Below are 10,688 nucleotides of genomic sequence, written 5' to 3'. Positions count from 1 at the left end.
GTAGTGTCTTATGGTGTGTGAACGTGAGGCAGGGCGTTACATCCTGCATGCTTTGCAAACATTCCCTGGATAAACAAGGAAATATGTAATTAAATGGAAAGTAAAGGTTGTGTTTGCACAGCTGTAAACTGATCTGTCATTGTTTTTACTAATCTGACAAATGATCAAATCATAGATTAATAAATGCACTGCAGCTTCAGATCAAACGAATATTATAACAAGGCTTGTTTGAGGGAAAACCCTGTCAGCATGCAGCGTGCACCATGAGCAGAGCAGAGGGAGGGGGCAGTGAAATGCGTCAGCAGGGTGTTCTGTGCAGACAGGGCGTCCATAATCAATGACCAAACACAGCAGCCAATCACAGGCCGCATGCTAATGAGGAGCCTTTTAAACCCTCTGATGAATCGCCTTTTTGCAGAACTGACCGGATTGTAGTGGCACACACCAGAGAAAGATCTCATTCTCATCTCCAGCACCTCTGAGTCAAGCAACTTTTTACACTCTTCAGCTCAACACCGCAAACCGGACCTCCTCACCGCAGGAATATCTCCCTTGTGTTGCAGAGAGAAGAACTCAGCAGAGAAAAGAAGCACACATTTCAGTTTGTTTTTTTGTTGCAAAAGTTAACATCGCCATGTCTTGCGGTGATGCGTCGGATCAGAGTCGGCGGTTCTGTGTGTTGTCTTGGGATCAGGTGCAGCGTTTGGACTCGATCCTCGGGGAGGCTGTCCCCATCCACGGCCGGGGAAACTTCCCCACTCTGTCCGTGCAGCCACGACAGATCGTCCAGGTAATATTAACCACACATCCTTAACATGCTCACTTGTCTATTCTGGCATGTCTACTTTACTTTGAAGTGTCGGCATGTAGAAACTTTACTTTATAGACTTGGTTAGAATCACATTACTAGCCTAGTTAATATCATTCAGGTGGGTAAGTAGTGAAAGCTGTTAATCATGTTGTCTTACATGCAGTATTATCTTTCCGCACTCACACCAGGGTAATTAGAAATAAAAATGTTTACATTATTTGTCTTGAACTACGGTGGAAACCTAGAAGACCCCTGGTGGTCTTTTAACCTACATTTGAGAGCCACTTAAACCCAGGTTTTAACATATGGAGGTTCTTTGGATCCTTACTAAGTTATATTTCCATGGCCATTACATTACTCAGAGGACTGCTATGTATTCCTTCAATGCTTGCGTTCAAATATCTGCAGACAAACTTAAATCCTTCTCTATATCTTAATGAGATTACATTATAGTATTTGATGATTAAAACAAATATTAAAGTTATTTTCTCTTCGGATTTGTCAAAAATACAACAGTGAGGAATACATGGCAGCTCCCCTGGTTTGACTTACATGTATGAAACAGACACGTGCAAAGGTTCTTCCACATTTCCATCTCTTGTACATTGTGGCTGGATCACATTTCACTTCTCCCGTGAAGTCTGTAGATAGTTGGCTGTGTGTTAGAATGCAAGTTAAATGATAGAATTTCAGAATGAACAAAAAGTAAAGTCAGGTAATGTGTTGCAGAATCTTAAATTTGTTCCCCATTGCTTTTACACTTGGACCTATTCAAGATGAAGCTCTGTGAATCCCAGAGCTTCATGCTTGTGGTTTCGGAGAGATGAATAATCCATTGAGTGTGCAGGAGGCTTAAATGCAGGTTTGAGCCCCAAATGTGGGGACTGAGTTTCCCCTGGATTTGTGGAAACCCTATATATATTGTATTTAGCTCAAATCTAACATCTGCAACATGAGTGGTTTTCTGAACACCAAACGACAGTGAATCTTGTGTCATGACAACCTAGAAAAAAATCTATTTAACTTAAATGTGTAATCTATTTTGATGTAATTGTCACTTCTGTTAGGCATCCCAGAAGGCGGGACTGATAGTGGGGACCTTTGTCATGCTGCAGGTTTAGAGGGATAAACATTATGAAGCTCTAGAGTCCAAGGAGTTAGAGGGCTGTAATTGTAAATCTAAGATAACAACACCCTCAAACACTAAAGATGTACTGCTTTGCTCTCGTTCACATGATACTGAGTATCTTTGGGTTTTGTGATGACAATAATACATTTACCTTGGACTTTGAGACACTGGGATGGACATTTTTCACTATTTTCTGATATTTCATAGACCAAATATTAAGTGATTAATCTAGAAAGATTCGGCTAATGCAATCATCAATAACTTACTCTTACCTTTTTATTAATTTATTTTATTTCAAGAAGTGGAACTGTCTTGCCAAGTTAGTGTGTTTATAATTCTGTCTGTGGTTATAGGGCAGAGGGAGGAAATGGTCAAGTGTAAACCTGACCCTGGATTTGGCTCCGACTGTTTTGCCATATCAGGCTGACCACAGAAGCAAACAAACGGCAAACTATTATTGCTTCTGATTGGAATTTGAACCCAATTGGCACCACTTTATGGCTGAAGGATTACCACACTATTACTGCAAAGATATGCAATTATGATTTAGTACTTTAACACAGTCCTGTGCGGAAGGTTGACTTGCCTTCAAATGTTTGTTTGGAGCCTGACCCAGTATGTATAAATAGAGCCGTCTTGTTATCTGATCACCATGGGAGAGAGAGTTAACGGACACTAATCTGACAGGTCAGTGCCAGTGGGGAGATTTAGAATTGTGTGTGCGAGAGTGAAACAAGTCATGTTAGCCTTACTGTTCAAATTGTATGCAATAATTATTTGCACAGAGGAAATGCTTGTGTAGTAAAGTGTAGCTTAAATGTATAGTCTGCGTGAAATGTATTAGTTTTTGTTAAATATGTATCAGCTGTGCTTACACTGAATAGGTTTGACAAACTGTTCAAATAGCGCGCCAGATTTGACACAAAGGTACAAAGGCCGAATCCATGTTTGAAGTCTTATTTCTGACATGTTTCCCTTTGTGCCTGCTAGCATTGATGTTGGCTGACCCTGTCCAGCTGTAGACCATCCTCTTCCAATGTGGCCGAGACAGTTCAAACATCTCACAGGTCACTGGGAAAGAGGAATGGGAAAGCTGCTGACCCTTAATGACTGCAGGTCGTGTCATTTAGCCCCAAGCGCCACAGGACACCGGTGGTCATGCACTCTGGTGTTCCCACTCTCTTGGCTGCAGTTCAGGATTATAATCTAATTGTGAATTTGATAGAAGATAAGACAGTCTGACCCAGAGGGAGATGGACCTGTAGCACGCACTCACCAGCGCTGCTGCTCTTTGTTTGGGCTCTTCAGGTTTTATTCAACCTGAGGCTGATGTTGATGAAATTGACTTTTGCCTTCACAAGCTATTGATTTCTACTCCGCTCTTGTGGAGCTTATTTGGACAGATTTCAAGAGTCTTTTTAGTTGTGTGTCTTCTGCAAATATAGGAGCATTTTTCTATTTTATTTTTTAAAACTAAACCTCCTTAATAAGAAATGTTAATGCCAATTTTCAGCATTATACTTATATTTTGGAATTTTTACATGTGTGCTCTGATTGGTCAGTGTTTCTGTGTCTTGCGTATCTACCTTTTTTAGAGTCATTATACATGGGTAATGACTGTGGCGTCAATGTAGCTGGACTTTCTACCTGTATAATGTTTGACATCACAACTTTACAGAAGCCCTGATGGCTTGTTTTAAAGAAACATTTTCTAAGCACGAGCTGTGTGCATTTGATCATGGATTGAGGGTTTTGATACTTTACTATTAGAGAAAAAAATAAAAAGGAAATCTCACTTTTTACATTAAGGGACCTTTTTATAAGAGAATCTGTTTGTCATTTATAACATGTTGTGTCTCTGTCTCGTCCCTGTCCAGGTGGTGCGGGCTCGGCTGGAGGAGAGGGGTGTGTGCGTTAAGGATGTACGGCTGAACGGCTCGGCTGCCAGCTATGTGCTCCATCAGGACACCGGACTGGGCTACAAGGACCTCGACCTTATCTTTGGCGTGTCGCTGAAAGACGATCAGGCCTTCCGACTGGTGAAGGATGTCGTTCTAGAATGCCTGTTTGACTTCCTGCCGGCTGGCGTCTCTAAGGAGCGCATCTCGCCACTCACGCTAAAAGAGGCCTATGTACAGAAACTGGTAAAGGTCTGCAATGACACAGACCGCTGGAGCCTCATCTCGCTGTCCAACAACACAGGCAAGAATGTGGAGCTAAAATTTGTGGACTCTTTACGGCGGCAGTTTGAATTCAGCGTGGACTCCTTCCAGATTTGCCTCGACTCTCTGCTCTTATTTGACCGCTGCTCAGAGACGCCCATGTCTGAGAGCTTTCACCCCACTGTGATCGGGGAGAGTGTGTATGGGGACTTCAAGGAGGCCATGGAGCACCTGTGTCAGAGGACGATAGCGACACGCAGCCCTGAAGAAATCAGAGGGGGCGGCTTATTGAAGTATTGCCACCTGCTGGTGCGGGGCTTCACCGCCTCTTCAGTGCCTGAAATGAAGAACCTGCAGCGCTACATGTGCTCACGGTTCTTCATTGACTTCTCTGACATTGGTGAACAGCAGAGGAAGCTGGAGGCCTACCTGCAGAACCACTTTGCAGGGATGGAGCACAAACGGTATGAGTGCCTGATGACACTGCACCATGTAGTGAACGAGAGCACCGTGTGTCTGATGGGCCACGAGCGGCGCCAGACACTCAGCCTCATCTCCATGCTGGCACTGAGGGTGCTGGCTGAGCAGAACGCCATCCCCACTGTAACGAACGTCACGTGTTACTACCAGCCAGCTCCATACGTGCAGGACATCAACTTCAGTAACTACTATATTGCACACGTGCAGCCGCCGCAGGTCTCCCCGTGCAATAATGCATATCAGACATGGCTGCCCTGTAGCTGAACCAGCTATTAGAGGAGCAAGGGTGGACATCTCCATCGCTCTTTATGTTTCAAAGGAAATGGACTGAAAAAAAACAAAAAAAACGAAACCCATATTTGCCAAATGTGACTTGACTAAACAATCCTTTACTGCTGTACATCTGATTGAGCCAACACATACATGTTCTCCCTTGTATTCTCTTGCAAAAACATCTGTAAGATTGCTGTTCATTTCTGAGATGTAGCTATGATATCTTGTTAAGTATTAAAGTCTTTATGAAGCTTTATATATGTCAAATACATTTTTGAGGAAACAACTGAACTGGTGTTATTTTCATACTCTGGCATTATCTTTTTTTAAATGACATACTGGACCAAAGATGTATTTGTTCAGAAAGGGAATGTTGTTATGATTCCAAGTGCCTAAAAATGAACCATGAATTGTTCTAAAAAAAATGAAGAAAGATACACATCTGCAAATTGAAAACTGTGTTTTCTAGATTTCTCTGTCTCTCTTTTCAGGAACATGAGCATTCATTTTTGTGAAATAAAAAAGGAAAAACTACAGTTTTTGGTATCGTGATTATTTTAACCTTTAAAGTTTAGACATGTTAATCTGTGGTCGTCAGCGATACAGTTAAATCAGACTGGTCATAATCTGAACTGCTTTACCATTAACACATTCAACTTATTTTACTTCTTTCCTCACAATGACACAACACATTTTCATTGAAATTGGGAGTAACTTTGACTCACACTTTTGTTGATCTTGGTCTGGAATCATGGGATGCATATCCTGATAAACTGATGACAACAAGGCCCTCATTTCCAGTAAGCAGGCCCATTGAAATGCATATACTGTCTGCTGGAGTGAGTTGCATTTGTTAAAATGGGGCTGAGGATCCATTACATTCTGAGGACATGAACCATAAGGAGGCTTTTCTAAAGCACAATGACTTCTCTCTCCTCTGTGATACTAAAGCTTTTTAACAAAGGCCGTCCTGTTCTCCCACGAATGTTACCACTGGAAACCCAGCCCTGCTTGACCGATTCCATGTCCAAATCTTTAGCTAGAATGGTAAAGTTTGTAAAAAGACAAATGGTGGAAATGCCACAGCTCATAAATTATTAGCAGACCGACGACCTTTGCAATCCTTGCTAAAGACGTTTGGGCCAATATTTACATCCGCTGTGCAAAGTGAGAATAAAAAGATTATTTTGCCAAATGTGAGTCACCCCCCAGTTCATTAATTGAACTGAGATTTTTAAGTCTGGTGTTGAAAGAAAGCATTAGAAATGTGGTGTTATTGAAGCCTATATATACACGCTGCTTTATCTTTTGTATCAATCTGTGAAATACAGGGTTACTGCGAGCAGTCAGTACTGGAGCCAATATAAAGTAATGGAGGACTCGTGGCATTCTTTCATTGTGTTAATTTATCTTGCACTCATGGCCAGATTAAGCTGACTTCCCATCTACTGTCCTCCATGTATTCAAAGAGTAGCCTCCAAGTAGCCTAAATATCTGGTGCAATAATTAAAAAACTCCTACATTTTGGCCTTGGCATATTTTCACAACACTATAGTTAATAACACGGGACCCTCCTTAGTTGATGCTTTGATGCACTGGTGCAAATGTATCAATTTTGCAATTAAATGAGCACTCCACAAACTGTACATACTGATATTGGTTTGTTTCCCATGGTGGGTGCTACTCAGGGGCTCTGAAGGGGCTTTGTAATGTCTGAGAGATTGTATTATTTTTTATCTTGGCTTGGCCTCGGGACAACACAGTCTTAACAAAAAGCCTGTGTTGCAAACTGAGGGCTGGAGTTTGATTCATCCTTATTTCTCAGTAAGACTCTTGTTAGTTCCAACTTCATGAAAGTACAATAGGCTATTAAATCAGTGGAGCACCCCTTTAATGAAATGACCGAAACCACCTGACATTCAGTGAACCTGAGACTCTTGGAACGTCTTGGCGATGCTTGTTTGCCATTAAAAGTTTGAGAAAACATTTAAAATTCATAATAAAAATGAACAATGATTGACGATTTTGATTTATACAAAATACATAAAGTGCTCTTACGGCTCAGGACAGTATTTCACCAGAGCAACTGCAGTCTACTTCTATATTTAGTATATTTGTCAGTGTCATTGGTGAGTCATGAACTCAATATGCTGCTCCATTTTTTTAAACATACTTAATTAAGCGACACTATGCTTCTGCTGATATAACAAAGACGTGTAGTTATGAAACCTTACAGCGATAATTAAGTTGAAAAGATCATCCTTTCTATCACCTAACAGATCAGCTTAAAGCATATACAGTATGAGCTGAAGGGTAGCAATACAGCAGTACATTTACTGTAAATTATTTGGTGTTACACTACATGCCTAGGGACACAACGACATGCTGACTGGGACTTGAATTGGCTCTCCCCTGATCCGAAGACCAGCGCACTACTCCACTGAGCCGCAGCCTCAATCAATGTTTGAGGCTTGATGATCCCTGATCTACTTATATAAGATTATAAATAGACCAGTATGATTGATGAAATGTTGCACTTGCTGAGGGATTTAACTGCAAAAATCTGGCAGTCAAACTAATGTAGATGATTCAAACAATTGTTATCTACTGCTGTCTAGAACACAGGTTTTTTTCATCCCAGGGATGATACTTTAAGACTTCTCAGACATTTAATGTGGGCTTTAATTTAGGGAGTAGGCCTATGTGTGTGGGCTGAGGTTCTGTGCACATGTCTGCGTGAAAGCAGTGTGATGATAGGACAGAGACTCAGTAATGACAGAGATTTTGCCATTTCTTGCCACAACACAAATCAAACTCACCCTAGCCCAGTATCTGTGCTATTACCTCTCCTGAAAAAAAGGGTTTATTCACCCAAGATTACAATGTTTCACTTGCCCATTATCCGCAGGGAGCTTCTCACTTTGTGCCTCTGTTGTCTTTCATGATGTAGGACAAACTCTTTTAAGACTAAATTCCAATCACACTGACTTGAGTCAGGAAATGCGGATGTTTTAAATTAGGCTGCACTTGGGGAGCACATGTCTCTGTTGATGTGACATCATCCTGAGGGTGCAAAAGAGAAACACATGTTTTAGCTGAACTAAATGATTGGAGAAAGCGTACATTGCAGCTTCATCTAGAATCATGAGACGTGTGTGTGTGTGTGTGTGTGTGTGTCTGTGTGTGTGTGTGTGTTTGCGCGCTGCTAACACTTAACCATAAACGTTATTGTTTACTTTCTCCGTCTTTATATATTACTTTTCTCCGTTAATCTCCGTCATTTTGTTTCCATAGCAACAACAACTTCCTGTCAACAGCACTACGTCTCCTTCAAAATAAAAGCATGTCCATAAATAGGAAGCCAAGCCAAATTACAATTAAGACATATACAACTGCAACGAAAGTAACAAACACAATGCGATATCCTTTTCAATTTCAAATAACACAAATTGGGTTACATCAGTGGTTCTCAAACTTTTTCTGTCAGGCCCCCCCTTTGGAGAAAAAAAAAAGTCGGGCCCCCCCAACACAAATAGTCAGGCTCAGTGGCGGCGCCAGAGATTTTTTTTGGGGGTGCTGTGGGGTAGCTTGACGTTTCATAGAGGGTGCTCAAACATTTAGGGTTTCCCATTAATGTACCGGTCGCTACAGTGGAATGTTCTACTGCAACACTCCCCACGCAAATACACAGTGTGACTGTTACAATGAAGGCTCGATAATCAGCTCACGGTATATAGGTGTAAGCAGGGGTCAAGTGCTATTTTATAGGTGGTGTGTGGACCTCACATAGGGCGGTCCGGGGGCAAGCTCGTCCGGGAAGATTTATTTTTAAATATTGAAGTTAAATGCATCAATCTGGTGCACTTTGAGAGCAAAATGAAGAGATCTATGGATACCTCTTTCAACACCCATTTGAAACAGAACTGTAAACAGATTTACTTTTTCTTTATGGATATTTTACAAATCACCCTTTTAAACTTTATTCTTGTTTTACTGTTATATAGTATTTCATACCTGTTTTTCATTTATTCTCTTATTTTTTTATAACTATAATGATCATATAAACGTGTGCCTTGGAAATAATTGTTTACATTAATGGTGACCAACATATTTGAGACCCACTGAGATAACACTGAGAGAGTCCTTTAGTTCACTGAGTCTCTCAGTCTGACAGGAGAGGGCTCTCCTCCACTTTGTTGTTGAAAAAACTCCATATATCCGTTAGCGTAGCTCGCTAGCACCAGAAGCTAACAACAACGATCTCCGGTACCGATGCGCTCTCTCTCTCTTGCTCGCGCACACATAATGGCTCGTTCCACACACACACACACACACACACACACCACACACACACACACACACACACACACACACACACACACACACACCACACACACACACACACACACACACACACACACCACACACACACACACACACACACACACACACACACACACACACACACACAGAGCCGAGCTTTAATGAAACACAGAGACCCAGACGTAATAGTACTGCATCATATTATTTTCGAATCAATAATATTTTCAATTTATAAAAAAAAATCTTTATCTTTTTTTTTTTTTTTATAACCATTTTTCCTCCTGGTCTCTCGCGCCCCCCCTGGCATGCCTCTGGGCCCCCCAAGGGGGGCGCACCCCCCACTTTGAGAACCACTGGGTTACATTAACAAATAACTATAAAACAACAATACTGTAGAATAACAAAATGAATGCCGTGAATACACCGAAATACACATGTTGAAGCGGTTCGCTGCTGATAACTACGCCGCCCCCCGCCCCCCCTGTCCTGCGTTTGGGTGTAATTTAGCTACACTATAAGACATTTATCATTGCTATTGATTAAAGGGGACCTATCATGCAAAATGCACTTTAAACTATGAAACAGTGAACTAGAGCCAGAATTGTCTCTCCCACAAACTACAACATTTAAATTCTGCTTATATTTTTATAAATCAGAAGTAACACGTAATATAAGAATATATTACAGTGACTCAGTCTCAGCGGCGCCGGATTCATTTCAGAAGTGGGGGGGCCAAAAAGTGCGTGTGTATGTGATGGTCAAAGAAATGCTAAATCTACAGGCACTAGCGGAGTGTTAATCACTCTGCCTCGCTAAAGGCATGGCCGTATCCACCATTGAGGTCACCGGGTTGAAGGGCCAGGCTCCGGAGTTGTGGATGTCAGGGATGTGACATTGAAGTTGTTGAAGTTCAGTTTTGTTTGACCAGTGGCGAGCCATGACTTTTGTACCTAGGCCCTCTGACCCCCACCCCTTCCCTCGGAAAAAAAAAAGAGTTATTACGTCACAGCGTATACTTCAGCGGAATATCCAACGGCCCGGGGTGCAAAACGCATCACTGAAAGCGACCCCTGTACCACACAAAACAACACCCAATTTGTGTTCTTTGAAATTGAAAAGGATATTGCATTGTGTTTGTTACTTTCGTTGCAGTTGTATGTCTTAAATGTAATTTGGCATGCTTTTATTTTGAAGGCGAGTTTACGCTGTTGACAGGAAGTTGTTGATGCTATGGAAACAAGAAAAGCTTCACAGCGGGCGGAACTTGTCATAAAGTCCGCGATAATTAAAACCCACCCATTTAGAGGGAAGATATGATTGGTCAATTGTACTGTCATTTGACATTATTCTCTCGTTGAGTTACTATAGCTGGGCCATCTGTGAATTCATAGCAGGACCATCAATCAGCTCCTATCTTCTGTACCTGTACTGTACCTCGCAGAGACGGCTAAAGGAGCTTCTTTCACATTCAAACAGAAACTGAACAGGCAGATTCGAAGGATGTATTTAT

The 10,688-nt window shown here is 41.6% G+C and overlaps 1 protein-coding gene across 1 annotated transcript; it reads left to right on the top strand.

Annotated features, from left to right (window-relative positions):
- Nucleotides 1-428: 428 nt before the first annotated feature.
- On the top strand, nucleotides 429-5,391 carry LOC117553693 (terminal nucleotidyltransferase 5A-like). Its single transcript, XM_034227737.1, has 2 exons — nucleotides 429-790; nucleotides 3,818-5,391. The coding sequence occupies exons 1-2, from the start codon at nucleotides 635-637 to the stop codon at nucleotides 4,844-4,846; spliced, it is 1,185 nt and encodes a 394-aa protein (XP_034083628.1). The 5' UTR covers nucleotides 429-634; the 3' UTR covers nucleotides 4,847-5,391.
- The last annotated feature ends 5,297 nt before the right edge of the window (nucleotides 5,392-10,688 follow it).

Source organism: Gymnodraco acuticeps, unplaced genomic scaffold, assembly GCF_902827175.1.
Source record: "Gymnodraco acuticeps unplaced genomic scaffold, fGymAcu1.1, whole genome shotgun sequence".
Taxonomy (NCBI): Eukaryota; Metazoa; Chordata; class Actinopteri; order Perciformes; family Bathydraconidae; genus Gymnodraco; species Gymnodraco acuticeps.
The sequence above is the reverse complement of the archived record's forward strand: the minus strand, read 5'-3'. Positions and strand labels throughout refer to the sequence as shown.